This window comes from Chionomys nivalis, chromosome 11 (genome assembly GCF_950005125.1).
Source record: "Chionomys nivalis chromosome 11, mChiNiv1.1, whole genome shotgun sequence".
NCBI classification, from domain to species: Eukaryota; Metazoa; Chordata; class Mammalia; order Rodentia; family Cricetidae; genus Chionomys; species Chionomys nivalis.
In genome coordinates, this window is record NC_080096.1 from 12,967,462 (window position 1) to 12,991,233 (window position 23,772).

General features: G+C 51.8%; 1 protein-coding gene across 2 annotated transcripts in view; it reads left to right on the forward strand.

Annotated features, from left to right (window-relative positions):
* The window catches only part of Pax7 (paired box 7), an 89,878-nt gene that overhangs the window by 40,354 nt on the left and 25,752 nt on the right, over positions 1-23,772 (forward strand). For both annotated transcript variants that reach the window (XM_057784807.1, XM_057784808.1), the window contains exons 5-7: positions 8,739-8,938; positions 12,478-12,643; positions 13,828-14,030. In XM_057784807.1, coding sequence (XP_057640790.1) covers positions 8,739-8,938; positions 12,478-12,643; positions 13,828-14,030 — 569 coding nt within the window. The remainder of the gene's footprint in view (positions 1-8,738; positions 8,939-12,477; positions 12,644-13,827; positions 14,031-23,772) is intronic.

Genomic DNA, 23,772 nt, shown 5'->3' on the forward strand with positions numbered 1-23,772 from the left:
GAAAAAAGCATCAGGTCCCCTGGAACTAGAGTTACAGACAGTTGTTAGCCACTGTGTGGTTACTGGGAATTGACTGGGTCCTTTGGAAGAACAACCAGTGCTCTTAAGTATTGAGCCACCTCTCCGGTCCCACCTCTTAGTTTTTTTTTTTTTTTAATATTATTTATTATGTATACAATATTCTGTCTGTATGACTGAAGGCCAGAAGAGGGTGCCAGACCTCTTTACAGATGGTTGTGAGCCACCATGTGGTTGCTGGGAATTGAACTCAGGACCTTTGGAAGAGCAGGCAATGCTCTTAACCACTGAGCCATCTCTCCAGCCCCCACCTCTTAGTTTTTAAGTGGCACATTGTAGTTGCCCATGTTCATGGGGTACAGAGGACCTTTCAGGGGACACAGGGTATGTAGTTCACCGACCTACCCCCTCAGACATGTGCCATTCCTTTGCACTGGGGACATTTATGCTTCTATGTCCTGGTCATCTTAAAATAGTCCACTATTCACTGTTACTATCGTGATCCACCGTACACTAGAATATTGGAAGTGATTCCCTCCACCCCCTGCAGCATCCATTTCCCAGTAGCCAGTGCCCACATCTCCCACCTCCCTGGAGCTCCTGGAGGCAGCCTAAGGAGAGAGTGATGGCATTGGAATCCTCAAGTGTTGTCACTTCAAGTCATTTCTGGTAAGTGGGTCTCCTAGGTAAGGCTTTCTGTCTCTAGGGCAGAATGCATGGCCTGCTCTAGGGAGAGAAACCTGGCTGTGCAGGTATCTTCTTCTCCCCACCCCCTGCAGTCAGCTAAGTTGTGACCATGGCAGTGGGAAGCTAAACCTGTACTAGAAGCGGGATGGGGACAGCTGATCTTGGTCTCTGTGGGCTTGTGTCACCTGCAGGAAGGACTCAAGTCAGCCTACAGAGACGCAGAGAACCATACACCTTCCCCAGCAGAATGCTAGTTCCAGAATTTTCTGCAAGGCTTGCTTAATAAAGATGAAGGGTTGTGATGGGAGGAGGTTAAATGAAGGGAAAAGTTGGGAAAGGAAAAGTGATGGCATGGTCCCTGGAGGAAGCTGCAACTTGGGCATGCTTGAATCAGCGCTCTCTCTCTCTCTCTCTCTCTCTCTCTCTCTCTCTCTCTCATGAGTGTGTGTCTGTAAACCCATGTATATGCAAATGTGTGCTCATGTGTGTAGAGATGTCCTTCCTTGGGTGCTGTCTGCCTCTGTTTTGAGACAGGGTCTCCCAGAGGCCTAGAATGCCCCACGTAGGCTAGGTCTGCTGGCCTATGAGTCCCAGACTTTCTCCTGTCTCAGTTACTCCATGGCTGGAATGACAAGGCTGTGCATGACACCTGGCTCTTACATGGGCTCCAGGGATCAAACTCAGGCTTGCCAACCAAGCAGGCTCCCAAGTTCCTCTGTCAGTTTTTGTTTTCCAAATGGGTAAGGTCTGTGGCTTCTGTATTTACCTGGTGGCTGCAGACTCGTCCATTCTATTTTTGAGACAGGGTCTCATTAGATAGCAGTGGCTGACTTTGAACTCACTACGTAGCCCAGGCTGGCCTTGAACTCACAGAGAGTCACCTACCTCTGCCTCCTGAGTGATGGGACTAAAGGTGTGGGCCACCATGCCTGGATTTTCTTTTAGTCTTTTAACCTCACACTTCTTTGTGGCTGAGCATAAGGAAGACGAGAAACTAGATTATCTTTGTTGGGGGCACTGGTGGTGGCAGCAACCACAGTTATAGGGTGCTCACTGTGTACAGGGTACTGTTCATAACCTTTGCCTTACAATAGTCCCCTCCATCATCAGGAAAGAGGACTCTGAGAGATTGGGACCTTCCTTCAGCTGAAGGTCCCTCCCTCAGCCCAGAGGGATAAAGTCACTTCCCTATGTGCTGTGGAGCTGGGCGCTGCTCTGTACCTCTCGAGGGTCACTTTGAGCCACATTAGCACTGTGGGGGAGAGCCACAGCAGCAGGCCTCAAGAAGTGGGAGACCCTGGAAGGCACAAGTAACACTCCTGGGGCTAGAGCCTGAGGCTGCCACTCTTCTCTACCAAGTGAGATGAAAAGAGGGGTCTGGGATGGTGGCTCGCTGAGTTGGTCACCTCGGACTCTGTCACACGCAGGTCTGGAAGCTCAGCCTGGGATTCCGTTCCCTCACAGCGATTTCCCTCTGCTTAGCCTCCCTCCACACTGTCATCAGTGATCCTTGTCGTCAATGACAAGTCCAGCAGTACCCGTGGCCTGAGCCACCAACTCTGGTTCCTCCCATTTCCCTGGTGCCCTTGTCAGCTTTCGTTGCATTGATTGACCATGCTCTCTCAGAACTAAGAAAGCAAGAAATGGTGTCCTGCTCTACTCTACCCAACAGTGGCCGTTACTCTCTCAGATCGACTAATGCCAATTTTTAAAATTGTTTATTAATATAGGTACTTGGAGTCAGCCAATTATTGGAATAACCCAAGGAAGGGACAGGGAGATGGCTCAGGTGGGAAAGCACTTGCTTTGCAGGCAGGGGACTCGAGTTTGAGCCCCGGGAACCACTTAAAAAGTCAGACGCTGTGACACACGCTTGTAATCTCAGCGCTGAGGAGGTTGAGACAGGCACATCCCTGGAAACTCGCTGGCCAACCAGCTTGGACTACTCATCGAGTCCCAGGCCAATCAGAGACCCTGTCTCAAACAAAAAGTGGAAAGTGCCTGAGGAATGACCGCCACATTTCCTCATGCCCTGTCTCCCACCCCCACAAGCACACGAACCTCTGTGTGTGATGTACACTAAAATAACCCGAGGAAGAAGAGGACAAAACAGTGTTCTTAAAGCCACAGTTAGAGTGGAAAGTTTTGGAGTTCAGCTCCAGTGAGGGCAGGTTTGCTCCTGTCTCCAAGGTGCTCAGATTCTCCCATACATCTGTCACCCCTCCCCACACACCACGTTAGCCACATGGAACAGCAGGTTAAAGAGACTGAGTTGGAAAGGTCCCCAGGATCCTCGACCTTCTATCTTCAGGCAGATAAACCATAGTTTTGAACTCTGCACCCAGGCTCAACCCTGGCGGAGGCGTTTCCCACGTTGGACACCTGACTCCCACACATGACATATGCCTGGTTCCCAGGTCAGTGTGGGAGAAAGAACCCTAGGTCCACCCTGGAAAACATGATTGAATTCTGATTACACAGTGGTGTCCAAGCAGTGCTACTTCCTTCTTCCTGGATCCGCCCCTTCCTGTCTGGAATGTATAGACAGCGCCCTCTAATGCCCAAGAACAGTACTGAGCTCTTAGCACAGGATCATGTTCAAACTGTCCCACATGGACCCCACGTTTTCTGATACAAATGATCCCTCCCAGAGAAACCGGGTCTCGAAAAAACCAAAAACAAAATAAAACAAAAACAAATAAAAACAAATGATCCCTCCAAGGCTCAGAATTTGAAAGTACAATATCAAGGAGATTGGGGACTTCCTACCTGAGAAGTTTTGTCAAATTGTGGGTAAATGTGAGTTCAACTCCAGCGTTCCCAGAGAGGCTACCTCTTGTCTCTTGTTGGGTTGAGAGATTAAAACATCAAAAGACTGGGGGTCCAGGATCCTGTTTGCATCTGCCCCTCACCAGTGCCCCCCACCTCTGGAGGAACCTCTAAGGAAACGAGGGTTCTGACAGCCTGCTGTCTGGTTCTGGCTCACAGGAGTCTTTCAGACCTGAGGGGGTGGGTATGTTACCCTCTGACAGACCAGTGTCCCCTTAAGAAGTTGGAGCTAGCCCTGCTGGACTGGTGCATTTCACGCACCTCCCTAGACATGGGGTAGATCTCACAGAGCTCCTGAGCTAGCCTGGGCTCAGGCTGTGGAAGAGCCTAGAGGAGAGCCCCACTACCACCACCCCCACTGCCTTCTTGACTGTGGCTATGGGCACATCCCCCAGACTCACTGGAAAAGTTGGGTCCCCAGTATGAGATGGTTCCACACAAGAGTCCAAAGAATCTTGTGTGGGCCAGCAGCTAGTATCTGGCTGTTTTGCCCACTTCCAGCCTTCCTGGGTCTGGCTAGCTAGTCACAGGCTTCATGAGTGAACCAGGTCAGGGGGCCTTGATGAGAGAGAGGGCACAGCCCAGGGTGGGATGGAAAGGGCAGACGTGGGCAGGCCAGAGGGCTGGGGCCTGAAGCTGAGTTGCTTGGTGCTTGAGTGCTAAAGACGAATATGGGTAGAAGAAGTGGGCAGGATTGGGGTGCTGGGTTAGAAGAGGTGGGCAGGATTGGGGTGCTTCATCTCCTAGCAGGAGTCCCCCAGTCTCTGAATCACATAAGGCCAGTTCCTGCAGACTAGCCTGGCCTGTGAACACCTAGTGAGCCAGTTACGGCTGAGCACTTTGCACAGAGGGAACGAAAGGACAGGCCACCACTAGGCTGGCGGCCCCCAGCTGAGCTGTAAATGACTTTTCCATTTGCAGAAGCCTGCGCCCAGGCCTGCTTGGTATTCAGGGACACCGGACCCACACTCGCCAGCTCTCAGCTCTGCCCGAATTACTTGATTAAAACGCATATCAACTATTATGTGATTCGTTTCTTGGCCACAGCTCCACACCAGGGCCTATGTTAAACTGTAATAACAGGGATGGGAGGAGGAGGGAGAGGGTGCAGGGAACAGGGCTGGGAGGGCTTCTGTGTTGGGGTGCGGAGTAGAGACCCTCTCTTTGCCTCTTGGTTAGTGTTGGCTAACACTGCCTGGGGGTGAGGAGGCCTTGGGAAATGTGTAGCTTCAAAAACCATCACTACTTGCTCAGGACTTCTCCAGCCAGAAAGAGGAGGGAAAGGTTGGGGAGGGCGGAGCAACCACTATAATTTCAAGATCACAGGGGGGCTTCTCAGAGAAGCTGCCATGGCAGGTGCCCACCGCCAGGTGTGAAGCCAGGGTCCTTGGCTTTTGGTCCAGCCTCACTGCTCCAGGGCGCCACTGGGCACCTGTAAAATGGGCCGACCTCGTCTTCTGGCATTCCAACTGATCAGAACAATGATTTCGTGTTAGCAGCGTGAAGGGTCTTCAGCTCCATGCATAGCAGTGGGTGCGGCAGGATGCAAGACTTCAAAAAGCACTTGAGATTGTCGGTCTGCCGGGCTGTGAGCATTGGTGCTGCTATCCTGAGTGCCTGCTGTGTGCCAGGCACCATCTGTATCATAGGGAAGGTGGACCTGCTGGCCTAGCAGAAGACCCATGCACAGACATGGATGGCCATTGTCTCCAGAGACTTAAGACATGACTGTGTATGTGTGTGTTGGAAGATGGGGATGTACGTAGGGACCAGACATCGATCTTGGTGCTGTTTCCCCAGGAGCTGTCCACTGGGACAGGGTATCTCACTAGGACCTAGGGCTGACCAGTTGAGCTGGGATAGCTAGCCAGTGACCCCCAGGGGTTCATTTGTTTCTGCCTCTCCCATGCTGAGATTACAGGTGTACACCTCTCCCTTGTTCTTTATGTGGTAGCTGGGAATTGAACCCAGGTCTTCATACTTGTGCAGTGAGGAGTTGGCCATGAAGTCATCTCCCAGCCCTTCATCCCTGTTTTCTGATGGTTGAGACTTAAGACCCCCTGCCTCAAAATGGTGCTGAAATCTACCTGGTCTGGCTCCTTGATGGCAGATCACCCACTGTGAGGGGTTTTACTGGATAAGCAGGCTCCATCCCACAGCAAGGACATGGCTAGAGGCAGAGGCAGGAGGTGGCCCTACATACGTGATGAGCCTAATTGGGAGCCTTGTATATGGGAGTGTAGAGTCTGGACACACGGAAGATAGATGGTTAGTAGATTCACTGGTTTACCGAGACTTCTTGGCATAGCCCAATACTTGGTGATGGCTTTCTGGGATGGGATGGACTCTAGCAAAAGACCCCAAAGAAGGCAGAGGCAGAAGCAGTTTGGCTGGGGAGGTTTTGGTAACCAACCCCAGTGACTTTCCAGTGTTCATTTGTCTTTCACTGTCAGCCTGAGCTAGGCTATCCTGGGATAGGTTATCCTTGTCTCCCACCATCAGGCTATCCTGGGCTAAGCTATTCTGTGATAGGCTATCCTTGTCTCCCACCATCAGCCTGAGCTGGGATATCCTGGGATAGGCTATCCTGGGCTTTGACAAACCCAACATCTCTGGTCCCTGAACTATCCTCAGATTTCCCTGACTTTTGTGGGCCATGTATCAGTCTTGATGTCTGATGTCTGTCTGTCCATGCACACATTCGCTGGATACCGTGCTTCCCGTCTTGGACTAGGAAGTCCCAGCACAGGAATGATGCCTCCTTCATGAGACTAGAAGTTTCTTAAGATAGACTGTTTCTCTCCATAAGATTGGAGGCCCCAACTTAAAGACCATTCTTCCTTGCTTGGCATGGGCCTCCTGTTCCTCTAAGCAGAGAACCCCGAGAGGGCTCCTTACTGTCCCTTTCCTTTTAAATTGGTACTTGGTTCAGTTGCATCCCCCAGCTGCAGGGAAGGAGGAAGGTAAGGGTAACAACTGGCCAGGATCCACTCCCTCCTGCCCACCCCAAATCTGACGATTATTTAATGAGTGCTTTTCCGTGTCTGCTTTCCCCACAATCCCTCTCCCCAGACCTGATGCCCAGGCTACCAACTTTCCGCACTCAGAGGACTCAGCTGTGGTCTGCAGGGCCACCAACACACTTAGTCCTGTTGATTAGTCTAACTCAGAAGATGAAGGGTTCCTAGGGGTAAGGAAGTCGGGACTGAAAGAGTGGGCTACAAGGAACTGAATCTAGGGCACTGAGGGGTGACATAGAGGCTCTTTGTGTCCCTTCTCTAGTCTCTCTGCTCCTCCCCTCCCCTCTTTTCTATCATCTTTACTATCATCATAATAATGACAATCCTACCTGTGCACTTTCTGTCCCAAATTACTCCCTCTCTGCTTTTTTTCTGTTCCCCATGCCTGCTGTTGGGGTAGGGGTGGGTATGCATAAATTTATTTCATCCTCTCTTTCCAATTGAGAAAGCCAAGAGAGGAAGCGACTCTCCAAAGGCACACGAAAGAGAATGTCAGAGACCTGGGTCCAGTTCTCAGGTCCCAACTGGACCAGAGTTGTCCCAGGAGTCCTCAGACACTCAAACTATCTCCCAACTACACCTCTCCACAGGAATGAAGGAACTTGGGCTTTGGGCTTTGTGGCCTCCTTCGAGTGACTCCAAACCTTATTTGGCCCTGTTTTTAAAGGACTTAATAGAGCAGGCTTCGCAGATCTGTCAAATAAGGCTGCATAGAGAAGGCTGCAGGAATGGCTGCAGGAATGGTTGCAGCAATGGCTGCAGGAATGGCTGCATAGAGAAGGCTGCAGGAATGGCTGCAGGTCCCCTGGGATGGGCCAGAGAATTGGAAACTGAAGTCCCAAGTAGGCTGATGCTTTGGTCTCTTAAGCACTCTTTGGATCTTTGTGGGCAGTGGGATAGACCGGTTCTCCTCAGTATCCAGAGGGTTGTTATGGCAACGCTTCATCCCAGAGGACCAGTTCTCTCAAACAGCAGGAGCCTGTGGGCTCTGCTTTGCTGTCCTCAGTTTGGGCTTGGGTTTGGTGCCTCGAGATGCACAAAGCTCCACAGGTCCTGGCTTACTAAGGAGGGAGGGAAAGGGAGTCAGGGAAGAAGTCGATGGTCTGTTCAGAACGCTGCAATCTGAAAGCAGGGAGAAAAGGGTGAGGAAGGGGCAAGAGTCTGGCCATGGTACAGCACCTTGGGTTTCAGCCCTCAGCTGGCAGGGTGGTCTCTACCCACAATTTTGTTCCTGACAGTCCTGATTGCCGTCTACCTAGCCAGTGTCTGAGTTCTGAATCCAGGGTAACATGGAGGAATATCCCCTGGAGCCTGATCTTGTCGTGCCTGTTTGCTCCCCTGACTTAACTGCTCTCCTGGTCCCTATCAGGACACTGAGATCACTGGTGTGTCTGGCTCTGAGCCCAGTGTGGGCTAGGAAGGGAACTCCAGGGTGCCATGTGTGCTGGGAAGGGAGCCCCAGGGTGCCATGTGTGCCCACCTTTGATGCTCTCACCAGAGCTAGGGTGGGTGGGCAGCTGGCAGGCTGTCTAGAAAAGGGCAGGGTAAGGGTTGGCTCTGACTTTATGTGGCCACCCATTGGCTCTCTGACCATAGAGTATAGTGTCACAATTAGACACAGCCTGGCAGTGGTCGTTAAATTACAGAGATGAGTCCCCAGTGAAGAAGACTCTTGTGTAGCCAATCCTGGGGGCATCTGAGTGTGTGCTGGTGTGTAGGTCAGAGAGGAAAGTGTAGACTGACTGCAGTGTAGACACTTGCCCAGAGACTTTGGACACTTCAGCCTGCCTTTCTGTGACTGTTTCTCCATTGGGAGTGGGAGTAGGCGGCCTCCGAGTCTCTCTAGCTTGCCCTAGGCTGAGCGCTCTAGGCACAGAGTCTAGGTCCTCATCCCCCTCCCTTGTGTGCTTGGCCTCTACAGGGGCATGGTCAGGGGCATCTATGTCGGTGAAGATAATCAAAGTGCCCAGCTGGAGGGGACTGGCTTTAAAAGCAGGGGAATGGTTGGGAAGGAAGGTTTTCCCCAGTCTCCTGGGCTAGGCATGGAGGTTTTCTCCCATCCTTCATTGCTAAGCCCTGATGTGGTAAGCAGCCTTTTTCCTTTGGGAGAGACAAGATCCCCAGGGCAATGTTCAGAAAAAGACATAGGCATGACCCTGTGCCCACTGTGTCGCCCGGCTGTAGGGAACCGTCTGGACGAGGGTTCAGACGTGGAGTCAGAACCCGACCTTCCGCTGAAGCGCAAGCAGCGTCGTAGCCGGACCACATTCACTGCCGAGCAGCTGGAGGAACTGGAAAAGGCCTTTGAGAGGACCCACTACCCGGACATCTATACCCGAGAGGAGCTGGCACAGAGGACCAAGCTCACGGAGGCACGCGTCCAGGTAGGAGAATTGGGTGCTTGCTGGAGCCTGAGGATAAGGTGGAGAAGGTACTGAGGGCAGGTCCTGAGTGTAGTGCTTGCTCCAGGGTGCTGGAGCCAGAGACTGGGGTGGCAGGGGTACTGTGGGCAGGTCCCGAGTGTAGTGCTTTTTCCAGGGGTTTGCTGCCACGGGTGATCCTGGGCTCAGGGGCATAGTAACACACCCAGCAGGAAGCCCGAGTCAGTTGATTGATTTATAGATTGACAGAGAGGTGAAGAGTCCAAAGGGGAGGAGGGACACAGCGGGAGATGAGAAGAAGGAAGAAAAGGAAGAGGGAGAACGGGGAAGGGAAGTGGGAGGAGAGGAGAAGGGGGAGGAGAGGAAAAAGAGTAGTCAGTCAGAGAAGAGGGCAGGCACACAGTCTCCAAACCTCCCTGAGAGGAGGGCAATTTCCCAGCAAGCCTATCTTCCTCAGGCAGGGAATGAGTTTCCCATTGCTAGAAGAATGCAAGATGTGTTCTGGGTAGGTTCACTCAAGGCCCTAAACACCTGAAGTGCATAGTCCCTAATCAATGGGTCTGGTGATGGGCTGAGATTCAGGTCTGCATGGGGGAGGCGGAGGGGAGGAGCAGCCCATCTCATCCTCCAGGCTGAGCGCTGGGGATCTCTTCTGCAGAGCACAGACGCACCTGCCGAGAGGGCTAAGGCTATGGAGGAGTTTGGGGGAGGGCAGGGTGACTTGATGAGTGGCTTGTCCTGGACTGTCACCTTCATGTCCAGAGGAGGTGGCTCTGCAGAGGGGCCACCTCAAACCATGTCATCCCAAGAAGTGGCGCTCCTCAGCGACCCTACGGCTGCTGCAAGCCTGCAAGCCGTGATGTTGAAGGGGATGGAGCCCCAGACTCACGCTCGGGTTGGGATGGCCACTCCCCCAGCCCACATCATAGGCTGGAGCTCAGAGAAGTGGCCCATGGGACACAGAGCTAGACTGGCAACTTGGCCTGGCTGACACAGAAGCTTCCGTTCTTTCTGTACCCAAGAGAAGGAAGCTTACTCTGAAGATGGAATTAGAAAGCAACAAGGAAAGTCCTAGAAGAAACTGGCCTTAAACCCTCCATGAACTGGCGAACCTTCCTCCACTTTCCCACCCTCAAGGGGAAGAGGGCAGACCACGGCAGCCACAGCAGCTCATCTCATCCATCCCCTCCCCTCCTGGTGACACTGGAGCTGCAGACTGGTCAGACTCTGCTTGATCCTCACAGCAGCTGTTGTCCCGGGCACATTCCTCCCAGCCTTCCCAGGGCCTAGTCTGGCAGCCTCCCGGCTTCCCACCACCCGGAGCCTGGCAGCATCTCAGAAAAGTCCCTGGCCATCAAGACAGTGCTTTTGTTGGCCCAAGGGACAGGGAGACAGGTGTCACTCAAGGTCCAAGGAGTGAGGGCTCTGGGAATGGAGGAGGCCAAGCCTTGACAAACAATGGAAAGGCCTCCAGCCATCGCTTCGCTGGGTCTCTCTCCTCTCAGGGGCTGTGAGCTCCCTGGGTAGGACAGTGCAGAGAGGAAGAACCAAAAGCAAAATTTTAGAGAGGCTGACGCAAAATCTGAAGACGTAGCCCCAAGCGAGGAGTCTAGAAGCGTCCAGACACTTAGAGACCCTGGAGGTGGGACAAGAACTCACAGGACATGCACTCAAGTCCAACAGAAGGGTCTGTAAGGAGAGGCCCCAGGTGGAAAACCTCCATCCTCCCTTCAGCAGCTCAGCCGCCTCCTCCAAATGAGCTCAGGATCTCAGGGTTGGAGCTCAGTGGTCACCCAGACTCCTTTGGGTTCTGAGGCCTTATTGGCATCGTGATGCCCAGTGAGGAGATGAGACCCCTGTAGATGGAAGTGTTCCAAAAAAACACAACATCTATGGATTGGGAATCCTGGCAAAGGGTTCCTGCTGAGGGTAGCGGGCCAGGGACTCAAGACTCTCAGTGCGGTTGTGATGTTCCAGCTCCATGTGTCTTGCCTCTGCTTTGAAGAATCTGTGCTCCTGGGGCTGCACAACACTGGGACATCTCATCTCAGCATGTGGGTGATGGGAGTGGTTGAATTCTGCCCCTAGGTATCCTCCCTGTCCCATGTCCTTTTCTGCAAAATGGAGACAAGGCAGCAGGATCTGCCGTCATCTAGGGTTACATGATTAAATACAGAGCAACACGAGGTCAGGGACTACGGTGAGCTTGTAGCTCAGTGGGCAGAGTGCTCGCCTAGCATGCACAAGGCCCTTGGTTTGATCCCCAGCACTACATAAACAGGTTGGTACACACCTGTAACCTCAGTACTTGGGAATGGAGGGAGAAAGAGCAGAAGCTGAACATCATCTTTGACTACCTTTCAAGTTAAAGCCAGCCTAGAGTACAAAAGACCTTGTCAGAGAGAGAGAAAGAGAGAAAGAGAGAGAAAGAGAAAGAGAAAGAGAAAGAGAAAGAGAAAGAGAAAGAGAAAGAGAAAGAGAAAGAGAAAGAGAGAGAGAGCACAGTATGCAACACACCTTTAATCCTAGTACTCAGGAGGCAAAGCGATCTCTATGAGTTTAAGATCAGCCTGGTCTACACAGGGAGTTCTAGGACAGTCTCATGGAGGGATCTTGTTCCACCTTTGTTCCTTTCTTCTTTCATTTAGCATTCATTTATTCAGTGGGTATTGAGCACCTATGGAATGCTCACCCTGCAGGGCGTAAAGGATGCAGGGCCTCTGCCCTGGATGTCCCTAACCTGAAGGACGACTAGGAACCACTCAGCCAGGAGCAGAAAAATGGAAAATCACGTGAGGAAGGACCCAGCAGGGCCTCCCTTGAGTGGGTAGAGGACTCACTTGCTCCACCTTAGATGCGGCCGTGAAAGTATTGACATAGGAGGACTTTCCGTCTGGAAGCCAAAGAGCCCGACACAAGAATAGCCTCTGGTGAAAGAGAGCAGCATGCGTAAAGTCTAGAAGTGGGAAGGAACCCCCTGCAGCAGTGCATGCGTGCATGTGTGTGTGTGTGTGTTGTGTGTGTTGGTGTGCATGCTTGTATGTGTGGACCTGTGCATGTCCTATTCTAGCGCTTCCCAGGCTATGCGACAGGGCAGGGTCTCAGCCTCCAGTTGACACAGCTGGGTGACAGAGACATCCTTACTCAGGACATTCTGCATGTGTGGCATCCTCTTGGAAGGCTTCCTGGAGGAGCTGGAGGTTTAGAGCAAGGATTGGAGACCTTGGGCTGGAGCACGGACCTGGGAAGAGTGCTGACAGACTTCTCCAGGCCTCCTGTTGTCCTGGCCTGTGGCTGTCACCTACTCCCTCTAGTTCTTAGTGCCTCACCTGTAAAACAGGTGTCATTCTTAAAGACCTCCCTGGATAGTGGTGAGGGGACCCTGCCTTTGAAGCTCCCTGCAGACCATCCTGGGCTGTTCAACGGTGGCCTCTGCTTCTTGGAAGAACACACTTACCAGCTGGTAGCTGCCTACTGGGTACCATCTCACCCGTGCCTCAGCTCTCCTCAGGGACCCAGGCTCAGCATCTTCTCCCCTTCAGGTCTGGTTCAGTAACCGCCGTGCCCGCTGGCGCAAGCAGGCAGGAGCTAACCAGCTGGCTGCCTTCAACCACCTTCTGCCCGGAGGTTTCCCACCCACTGGTATGCCCACCTTGCCACCCTACCAGCTGCCGGACTCTACCTACCCCACCACCACCATCTCCCAAGGTGAGTGTCTGCAATTAGAAAGTGCTGTTGTTATGACCTTAAAACTCCGGTCACTCAGGGCTAAAGATCCAGTCGCTCCCACCCCTCCACCCTCCAGGGCTGCACTGGGCCACTGAGAACCCTCATCGAAGGGTGCAGTTCTTCAGGTAGCTTCTAAGATGCCACACAACCCCAGCAAGGGAATGCCGAGGGAGGGAGGTGGCAGGGAGAGAGCCCAGGATACCCAACAGCCCTTGAAAGTAAATGTTTCCTCCCAGTTTCCTAGACGCCCCCTCTCTGCATCTTGTCCCCATCCCAGAACACAGGAGGAACCTCTTGACATCTGAGGCACAGGGCTGCCTCCTGGAGGGCCTGGAAGCTGACATTTCAGAGGCTAAGGAGGCAGAGAGCCCTGCCCATGATTCACAATAAGAAATCAAGCCAGTGCTGGAGACAGTTGTCCCTGTGCAGAGGGATGCTACTGAGCCAAATAGTGTAGTGAGTGGTCGCGAGCAAAACCAACTCTAGTTCAATCATTTCAAGCATAATTTACGGGCTGGCTCAGCGGTTAAGAACACTGATTGTTCTTCCAGAGGTCCTGAGTTTATTTCCCAGCAACCACATGGTGCTCACAAGTAATGAGATCTGGTGCCCTTTTCTGGTGTGCATAAGGACAGAGCACTCATGTACACAAAAATACATAAATAAATAAAGTTTTAAAAAAAGGAAAAGAATTTAAGCATAGTTCATTCATTGATTGACCTTGACTCTAGCCCAAGCTGACTGAACCCCAAAGGCCCCTGTCCCCTCTCCCCAGAAGCTAGAACTCATTCTTGCTTTGAACCCTTCTCCAGCGTGAGTGAAGGCACCTGACAGGTTAGCATGACCTTCAAAATGCTAACAGGGCAAGTCTAGGTAGACTATAGTCCTTGGCAGGTGCAACTCACAATCCATTTATTGAGCATCTACTGTATACCTAACACAAAGCACCAGGACCTATCTGTGTGCAATTTGCTGGAGGTCATCTAGATGTCATCTGGATGGCAATCAAGCCCCGGCCAGTCTATAGGACTGCCTGAGAACCAGCTTGTTTCAATCCAAGTCACTTGAGAAGCTGGTCCCTTCCTTCCAGAGGGCAGGTCAGGGTGGGAGGGTCCCAAGGCTGCTTTGCCACTTGCTTAGGACCTCTCTGGGTCTCTCCTCAGATGGCGGCAGCACAGTGCACAGGCCCCAGCCCCTTCCACCATCAACCATGCATCAGGGTGGACTGGCTGCAGCCGCTGCAGCAGCTGACACCAGCTCTGCTTACGGAGCCCGCCACAGCTTCTCCAGCTACTCGGACAGCTTCATGAACCCGGGGGCCCCCTCCAACCACATGAATCCTGTCAGCAACGGCCTGTCTCCTCAGGTAGGTGGCCTCTTTGCTCCATTTGGGGAGTCTCATTGCCAGACTCCTGCTGGCCCAACCAGAAGGGGTCAAGGGTAACCCAGGCTGTTTCTCTCCCACAGGGGAAATATGTTACTCAGAACTCAGTGGTCTTGGGAAGCCTCTGGGCCTGGGGACCCTGAGAGAATTTGAATGGGAAACGAATGTTTCTTCTTCCTTTTTTTGCCTGTGTGTGATCATGGCTCTGGACTGACCTTCCTCTTGCTGCCCAAATCAGCAGGGACTGATTATAGGAACCACTCTTGGCCCAACAGCCATTCCAGGCTTGATAACTGACCCATGGTGCCTTCATGTGCACCAGGCACTTTCCTACAGTGAGCAGGGGGAGGCTGGCACCAGGTTTGAATCTAGAACCAAGAGTTCTTCCTAGATCCAGCTGACACTCCATGCCTTGTTTGTTGTCAGGAGTGACCAATCACTGGGAGAAAGGGATCACTCCTATTGGTGGAGAGAATTGCTGCCAAGGTGCTGGGCCAGGAACTCAACTCTAGATTGGAACTTAGAAACTCAGGTTCATTGGCGTGTCCTTGCTGGCTCAGTCACTCATGACCTAATGGAGTCAAGGCTTTGGAAAAAGATGGAACAATAACAAAGAGCTTGGAGTGGCTCTTGGTGGGTTTGCTAAGCAGACCTGACGCCTGGAGTCTGAGTGATTTTTTTTTAGGAGTTGCTGTGCTTGCTTCTGTAGTTGCAACAGGCTCCCAAGTCCCCTGAGGAAGGAAATTTACTCTCCCTCCCACCTGCTATATCCCTCTTCCTCCTGTCTGCAGAGGCCAGGCTTGGCAAGGCGAGCAAACTGATCTGAACAGCTGTGTTATGCAGGAGAAGGTGCAGTCTTTGGGGGAGGCAGAGACTCTCCTTCTGCTGCTCTGGGGCCAATGTACATCTGGGTACCTCAGCTTTGCCCTGTTTACAGAATCTATTCCTAATAGCCTACCAGAAACACAGCTGTGATATGTGGATGATTACGTGCGTGTGCGTCCATCTACTGATGATGATAACTGACCTAGGGCTGCAAGGGTACCCTCAGAACAGCAAGGCTTGAATGGAGTCTGGAAGTCAAAAGTCTCAACGTTTCAAAGTCCCCACTTAACTCAGAGTGAACTCTCATCTTCATGGCTCTGGGGTCTTGGGAGGGATCTGTTGCAGGGAGGGAGGACAATTCATAGTACAAATTGACATCCCTTGTCCTTTAACCCCAATAGGAAACTCCCCCATGGTTCATCTAGGCCCCCTAGGAGTGTGTCACCTGAGCTGAGCTAGATTAGCACACTATCACCCAGAATCAGAGATCTGGTCCCTGACAGCTGGATAGTGTTAGCCATACAAGTTGGAAGGCATTTTTGTTTTTCCAGAAACCAAAGGGGGTCCTGTGTGGCTGAAGCTGGGAAACTTAGGGATGGGACCAGCATGCATATCTTGCTGGTGGTCTGTGGCTGCCTGTGGGAAAACAGACCTCTTCCATGCTTTAGCTAACATCTCTTTTCCCCTACATAATGAGCTACATAATGAGCTGAAGGCCAGCCTGGGCTACAAGAGACACTGTTGGGACAGGGGAGAAGGAAGGCAGGGAGGTTGGCAGGCAGCCTTTGCAAGGTGAGTCCTTCAGGTTCTCAGTACTGCAAGTAGATAAGATGGACATTTGCTTCCGGTTCTTCCCAAGAACAGCGTAAAAGACCTCCAGGACAAGGAAGAGACCAGCCTGATGGAAGGGTCCCAATCTGATGGCAAAGCAGGACCCCTGACCTTAGGAGAAGCATGGCAGAGACACATTTCTTGTCTCAGGTGTCCTGATGAGATGGCCTCCCTTGTTGAGGGCCCAGTGGGCTGTAGAGACAGGTGTCAAGAGGCTATGACGAGCAACCAAACATATCCACCCAGAACCCAAGAAAAGAGTCAGGACAGGGGCGACGTTCTGCCATGCAGGGGATTTCAGGCTGCAGGCAGGGGGCCTATGCTGGGCCTCTTTGAGGACACACCTGTGGGATCTGGGGGGGAGTCATTCCCTGTGCTCCCTTCTCACCCACCATTGGTGGATGGACTTGGGAGTAGAAACTGAGGTCCGGGGAGGCCTGGTGTGCCAAGAGTCTCGCAAAGTCACACTCTAGACCCTGAGTCAAGGGCTCTTGCTGCTGTGTCACAGAGATGACATGGTCACAGCTCACTCTCACTCCTCACATCCTCTTCTTTGACCCTCTCCATATTTACAGTTCCCTCCAAAATAGTCTGTAGGTAGGCCATGAGTCATGTGCCCATGATCTCAGCAAAGCAAGCCCTTTTGTCTTTTCCTCTTCTTGGCTCCTTCTTCCTTTTCCCTCCTGTGCCTAGAGTAGTTATACGGCACCATAACGGATTGGGGGAGGGAGTGTGGCTCAGAGACAGTGTTGCTGACCTTGCACTAGGCTCTGGACTTGACCTCTAGCAGTATAAATGTAAATAAATGAATAAATAGGTCAATGCTAATTATAGTGACCATCAACACAAAGTTAATGCTGAATTCAGGCCAGGCATAGAAGTAGCAAAATGTGGTACTTGCTTCCATTCCTAGAATTCTGGCAGTTGTCTTATGACTTCCATTCTGCGGGTGGGAAGACTATGTCATCCATGGTCATCCATCTATCCATTCACCCATCCATCCATCCATCCATCCATCCACCCATTTATCCATCCATCCATTCATTCATCTATCCATCCATTCAGCCACCTACATACTAACTCATCCATCCATCCTCCCTCAATCTCATTTATCCATTCATCATCCTACCCAACCAGCCTCACATCTAGCCATCATCTCATTTATTCATATATCCATTCATTCACTCACCCACCAAGTCCATCCATCCATTCATATATCTACCATCCAATCCATCCTTCCATCAATCTACTTCCACATCCATCCACATGTCTATACATCTACCTGCCTACCCTCCCACCCATTTATCTTCTCTTTCATTTATTCATATTCCCATCCAACAACCTGCCCACTCATTCCCTCTCCACTCACCAACAAATCCACAAATCCATCCATAATACAGTTTATCCATATATCTATCTATCTACCTATCTACCCTTCCACCCTCCCATATTCCCTCCTATTTATCCATTCACCACACTACCCAATCCGTCCGTCTATCCATCCCCCTATCCACATACCTATTTATTCATCTTATTTATTCATATTTCCATTCAACCACCCATTTACTCCATATACATTTCCATCTACCTATCTATCCATCCACTCATACGTCCATACATTTAATCATCTACTCATCTATTCATCCATCCATCCATCCATCCATCCATCCAAGGTGCTGTACCAGTCTCTTCCAGGTTCTAGAAAGCATCAGAGCTAAGATTGTGACAGCCTGTCTGCAGAGTCCACCTTGCTCTTGGGTTGTATCTGCCCCATGAAGTTGATACAATGGTCTATGTAAGAGAAGCTTTGTGTGATGATTCAAACAAGGAAGTTGAGGTCCAAGGCTACAGGGACCACTAAGGGCAGATCTGGATTCCGAGTCGGCATCCTCAAACGGCAGTATTATTTTCCTCCTGAGACAGAGCTTCAGAACTGCATGGTTATTGACAAATGTCAACTCCCACATACTTCTCAATGGCAGGGGCCCAGTTCTGCCCTCCATCACAGTCCAAGGCCTCCAGGGAGAAACAGACCAGCAAGGTCAGATGCTTGACACCAGAGCCCATGTAATCATCTGGTCTATTTGAGGACATTCAAGCCCCACAACACCTCTCCTGTTGGGGAGGTAGTCTTCGGGAGAGGTTAAGAAATTCACAGAAGGGCCTCAGAGCCAGTGAGTGTAGAACTGGGGTTCTGACTGAGATCTACTTGACCTCTGAACCACACCACTCCTGACCTTCAATAAGATGAAAGCAAGGCAGTCCGCTAACTCTTGGGACAGGATTTCACCTGTACAAGAGACTTCCAGCCTCTTTCTCCTCTCACTTCCTCTTTGTCCCCACCCCTTTATTGGTGACATTGCGTTTCTAATAAGCATTTAAAATGAGTCTTGCTGGACCAGGGATGAGGAAGGAGGAGGGAGTGAGAGACATGGAGGCAGGAAGAAGGGGCGGTGTAGGGGGGATCATGGGGTGTTCAATAGCCCAGAATTTTTAAAAACCTGATGCAAATCATTGGTAGGAGAGAAAATTACGTGCAATTATGCCCTGATACTGGAAGGTTTGCCTAGCCCAGGCAACAAGATCTCATTAACAAGCAGAAAATAAGATTGAAATGGTGTGTAAAAGAGCTGAAAAATGAATTTGAATGCTGCGTTTGTCCACAATTACCCCCTCCTTCACACATATTTTATTGCAATTTTTTTATTATTCTTAATCCTCCATTCCTCAAAGCAGATTGGGGGCATCCTGGCATTACCCGGGCATCGGGAGGAGGCGTGAAGGATCTTCCGCTCCCCTGAAACGAGATCTTCCAAGGTTGGGATTTGGAGGGATCGGAATTCATTTCTTGGGCTTAGCAGGTTGTAGGGACACAGGGCTTTAACCCTAGCCAGAGTCTCCTCTGTACCCCCTCCCACCCAGCACTTCCTTCTCCTCCCTTCTTAGGTGTCTCTCCTAGCATTGGCTTCCTTCCTTCTGCCTTAGCACAGGGTCTCTATGCTGCCCTTTTCTCAGAGAACCTTCCACTCAGGCCCCACAAGTGGAATTTGGCTGGTTAGGAAGAAACCTCAAGGTAGACACCAAGTTCTGATTCTATTATTTACTATGCTGTGTGACCCCAGGGCAGCTTACTTAACCTCTCTGGGCTTCATTTGCCTCACCTGGAAGCAGGGACATTCTCCCTGCTTCTCAGAGGAGAACGGAGATTTGAGCAAAGGACCTGGCACATAGTAGGTGCTTGTTAAATGTGTATTCTCTACACCTCTATGCCTCAGCCTCCAAACTGTCCCTCCCTCCTTCCCCCTTCCTTGCCCTCTCTCTCAGCCCTATTGGTTGGCCGGGAAATGGCTGTGCTGGTCTCTTCCTTAGAACAGCCTGATGTGCTCAGTCGACCCAACCTGGAAATAGCAATGCTGGGGTGCAGGCGGCACTGCTGTACAGAAATCACGGGAGGCACCCCATTGTGCTCCCCAGAAGGCGAGCTAAGAGGGAAGGCTGAGATAACTCAGACTCTGCGTGGCTTCCCAGGGTCAGGGGACAGTCAAGGGAATCATTCCCACCCTTCCTTCCCTGCCCCGTTTCTCATCATGACTGGTAGTGCCAGTGTAGGGTCAGGGGTCAGTTTCCAGACAGGACCAGGAGTCTGTGGCTGGACTTTGTTGGATCCAAAGCCCAGTATCATTTTTTTTTCCCATCTGCCCTCATCAACTGGCTTTCCCCATACCCAGCAATAGCCTATCTCTTAGACATGCAGGCCACACCTGCCAGCCCCCAGTTAAAGCCAGATGGAGCAGCAGCTGGGGAACATGTCACCATCACTGTGCTCTCCAGGGGTCCCTCGCATCTCTCCTTCCCACCAGCATTCTGGGTCTGACCAGCTCTGGCAAGGAATTAGCCACTGCAGAGGTATGAGCCAATGGTCTTGGTGGCCAGATTTTGTCCTGGCCTGGATATGCTGAGCCTCCGTTGCCAGGGCCCAGACCCTGCCAGTGCCTGCTATCCAGCCGTTCTGCCTTTGTCCGAGGTCAGCCACCTCCGTGGAAAAGTTGAGTTATTTCCCACTGGCTGCTGCTCCTGACACAACCACCTGCTTTCATCCATCAGAGGTCACAGCTCTGGTCCTCAGGGAGAGAATGGGCAGCCGCCTCCAGTGAAAACAGAGCTCTGTTTATGTCTCTGCTCTTGCCCTTTATCCTGGGTGGAGGGAACAAGGGGGGGCAGGGGTGGGAACTGACTCCCTAAAACAGAATGGGAAACCTCCGGATAGCTAGCTGAGGTGTGGGTACCATGCCTGTGCTGATCAGGGTGAATGACTTGTGGCTTGGCTTTCAGGGTGACACTGGGGACTCTTTGATGATTGAAAGGACAATGGCTGAGTCTACTGGTCCTCTTTCGGAATGAGACCCGAAAGAGCTGCAGCTTAGCCCACTATAGAAATAACTACATCTATCTAAGTATCCCCCTGCACCCCTGGAGAACTGTGACCAGAGCTACCCTCTGTTCCTGTGTGGGGCCAGAGGCACCAGGAGGGACAAGAGTTTCTGTGGAACTCCACATCTCCAGGGGCTGAGGGAGCTCCATGTTTCTCAACACACTGTTGCTTGGTGACACTCGTCATTCTCAGTATCCAGACCATAGTAGGTCACCAGGAATGGTTGGTCCACCCCAGGCCTGCAAATTTTGATGAGGCATAGCTGAGATCGGCTCCCACAGGGACTTGGAAGCAGCTGCTCATCTGGTCTGCACTTGAATTCTTCATGATGCCTGTCAAGTTCACTGGGCACAGTACACGGGGAGGCTTGGGAAGAAGGGATGAGAAGACTCTTGTGCTCCAGCGAGGTGCATTTTGGGGAGGATGATACCTTCTCCTCTCCTCACCATGACACTCCCCTCCCCCCCCACACACACAAACACCATTGGAGAACTGATTGTGGACAATCCTGAGGGTTTTCTGGTTCAGCAGGAAGAGTGGAGGAGATATGCAAGACAGAAGGGCTGCATCATAGCAAAGATTGTGACAGCCAATAACAGATGCAGTGTGAACCGGTGTCAGTCTGCATGTCAGGGTTTCCGTTCCAGCTCCTCTCTCTACTTGTGTGACCACAACCTACTTGAACTTCCTGGGCCTCTCTCTCCTCATCCACACCACTCATCTGTAGCCTTAGAATTAAGTGGGGGGCTGGGGGCGAAACTCAGTCGATACAGTGCTTGCCTAGCATGCAGGAAGCTGGGGTCCATCCCCAGCACCATGGAAACAGAGCGTGGTAGTGCACACCTCTAATCCCAGTACTCAGGAGGTAGAGGCAGGAGGATTAGAGGTTCAAGTTGAGCTTAGGCTACAGTCAGGTTAAAGGCCGACCTAGCTAAAGAAAGGCAAGAAGAAAGAAATTCAAGGAAAAGAGTCCTTGCCACTCCTTTGCAAGGTAGGGACTTAATAACTGGGTTCTTTCTGCTTCTCCCACTCTGAGCCGAGATCCTACTGTGAAGAAGTCTTGCTATGCCCAATCCTCTGCAAACCCAGGCAGTCACTGGTCAGAAAAACTGAGAGATCTAAACTCTTTCCGAGCTTTATCTCAGACTCACTCTGTGGTCTGATGAGATGTGTCCCTGCTGTGGGCCTCGTTTTCCCACCTCATGCCAGTACCCCAGCTTGGGCTGCTGAGCTTCCCAGAAGGCCAAGGGTTTAGCTTTCTGGAGCTGCTTGGCTTGGTGGGAAAGAACGCAAATGACCGATTTCTCTTCCTTTCTGGGTGATGCAGGGACTCGGGGAGAGAAGGTCCAGGGCAGATAGGGGAGAGAAAATGAGGGAGGTTAACAATTAATATTACAGGCTGGCCGGGGGGGGGGGGGGGTGCTTGAGAACTGTTCTTGGGCTTCCTAGTGGAAGCGGGAACTCTCTGGAAGCCACAAGGACCCCACAAAGGAGAGGTGGGGGGTCACACTGAAAGTCTCCAAAGGGCCATACTCTTCCTGCTTCCTGGCCCTGCACCTGCTGCCCCTGTTATAGGGCCGGCTTCCCCACCATCCCACCATCCCCTGGAACCCAGCCCCGTTTAGTCTTTTAGACGACTCCTCCTGGAAAATGTTCCTTGGGCCCCCTCCTACTGGGCTAACCTACTTCCTCAGGCTTTTATCAGTTTTTATCAGCATATGGAAAGTGCCTGCATTGTTAGACAAGTGCTTTTAAGTAGTAATAATGATGATTACATTTTTTTTCTTTTGCATGCTCACCCCAGGCCAGATGTGTGCTGAGCCCAGTATGTGGGCCACTTTAGTCCATCTTTAAAACATCCCCTTGGAGGAGGCCCTAGGATCATTTCTGCATCACGAGTGGAGGCAGAGAGAGGTGTGGAGCAGGTTAAGCAATTGGTCTAAAAGTTAACACACAGGGTAGAGCCGGGACCGGAATCCAGCCGGCCTGGCCCCAGACACACTGCTCTTCCTCAGGGCATGTCATAAAGATGGGTGAGATGTTGAAAAATATATATTTATTTGTTTATTTATTGTATGCATGTGCACATGCATACATGGTATGAGCGCCACAGTGTACATATGCATATGGAGGCCAGAGGACACTTTGATGGAGTCGGTTTTCTGGGTCCTAGGGATCAAACTCAGCTCTCAGGTTTGGTGCAAGATCCTTCACCCTCTGAGCCACCTCTCTGGCTCTCTGGCAGGATCTTGCAAAGCCCTCAGTGGGACTCTCTGACCTTAGTTGGTCACAGACCGCTCTAGAAGAGAATAGCAGAGGTCAGAGACAACCGAAGACCAGAGAACAGAAAAGGGCCGAGGTTGGGAAGAGTATCTGCAGCACTGTCAGCCCACATCTGTGTGATCCAGGCAGCCTTTCTCGTGCCTCAGCATCCCCTCATGGAAAGCAAGTCTAAGGAACAATGTGTCCAAATTGCACCTGCACAGCCTGTGTGCCTTGCTGAGGACCACAAGGGGACCAAGGTCGCAAGGAAACAGTGTCTGTCTAGGCTGAAACTTGTGCTTCTGAGAATCCCTTTCCTTCCCTGCAGCTCTCAGCAGCTCTTGGTCTCCATCTTGTTCCCTCAGCTTCGGGCTCCTCTCTAACTAAGGGTCTCCCCTAACCGCTCTGGCTCTCTCCCCAGCTGGGACACTTCCTTTAGCACCCTTCTCATTTGGGACAGGTGTTCCTTTGTTCGACCACCCACAGAGTTCTTTCTGCTAAAGCAAAGGCCAGAGGCACAGGAGACTCTTGCCTGGTTTGAAACTCCTGGGGATAGCTAGGTCTGGGCTGCTTCCCCCAGGTGTGTTTGGAGACCCTCCAAAGAGCAAGCCAGACTGGGATCTCATTCCTATGTACCTTGGCTGTGGGGATTCTCTCTGCCTGCACTTTCCAGGGAAGGTGGGCAGCCTTTTCTTTCCTCTTCCCATACCTCCCTCACCTGAGGTCCCAGCCCAGAATGTTCTCTCAGACACACAGCTGCTAAGAGTGTATCTGTGGCTTCTGTTCATTCCTCTCCTGTTCCCATCCTTTCCTCGGCTCCAGCCCCACTGTCTCTTGATTCATGGGCCTCACCCCCACATCCTCTTGGATCCCCCCCCCCCCCGCCCCATCTTACTCTTCTGCATACCTGAACACAGGTGCAGGCCCTTCTCCTTCAGGACGTTCCTCATTCCTCAGTTCAGATCCTTTTCCTTTCTTCCTCCCTCTTTCCTGGCAGTCCCAGTCCCCACCCTTATTGTCTGCCCTAATCTCTCATTTTTCTCTACACCTCTCCTTTTCCCTAGCTCAACAGAGGGCCTCTTCTTCCTCATCTTCAGTCTCTCCTCCACCTCTGCCAGGATTCCTCATCTCTCTAGGCAGCTCATTCAACCTATACTGCGTTAAGGCCGAGCTGGGTACAGGGTCCCCAGGCCTTGTGTGGGGGTGGGGAGCGGGAGGACCGGGATGGGTACGCGGACGGAGGCGGGGCGGGCAGCTGAGGCCCCTCCCGCTCCGCTGCTGCTTCGGCTGCCGCGCCTTTGATCCATGGCCTGAGGCCGCCTGACAGTGGAAAATGCGGGGAGACAAAACCACTCAGTCAAAGTGATTCCCAAC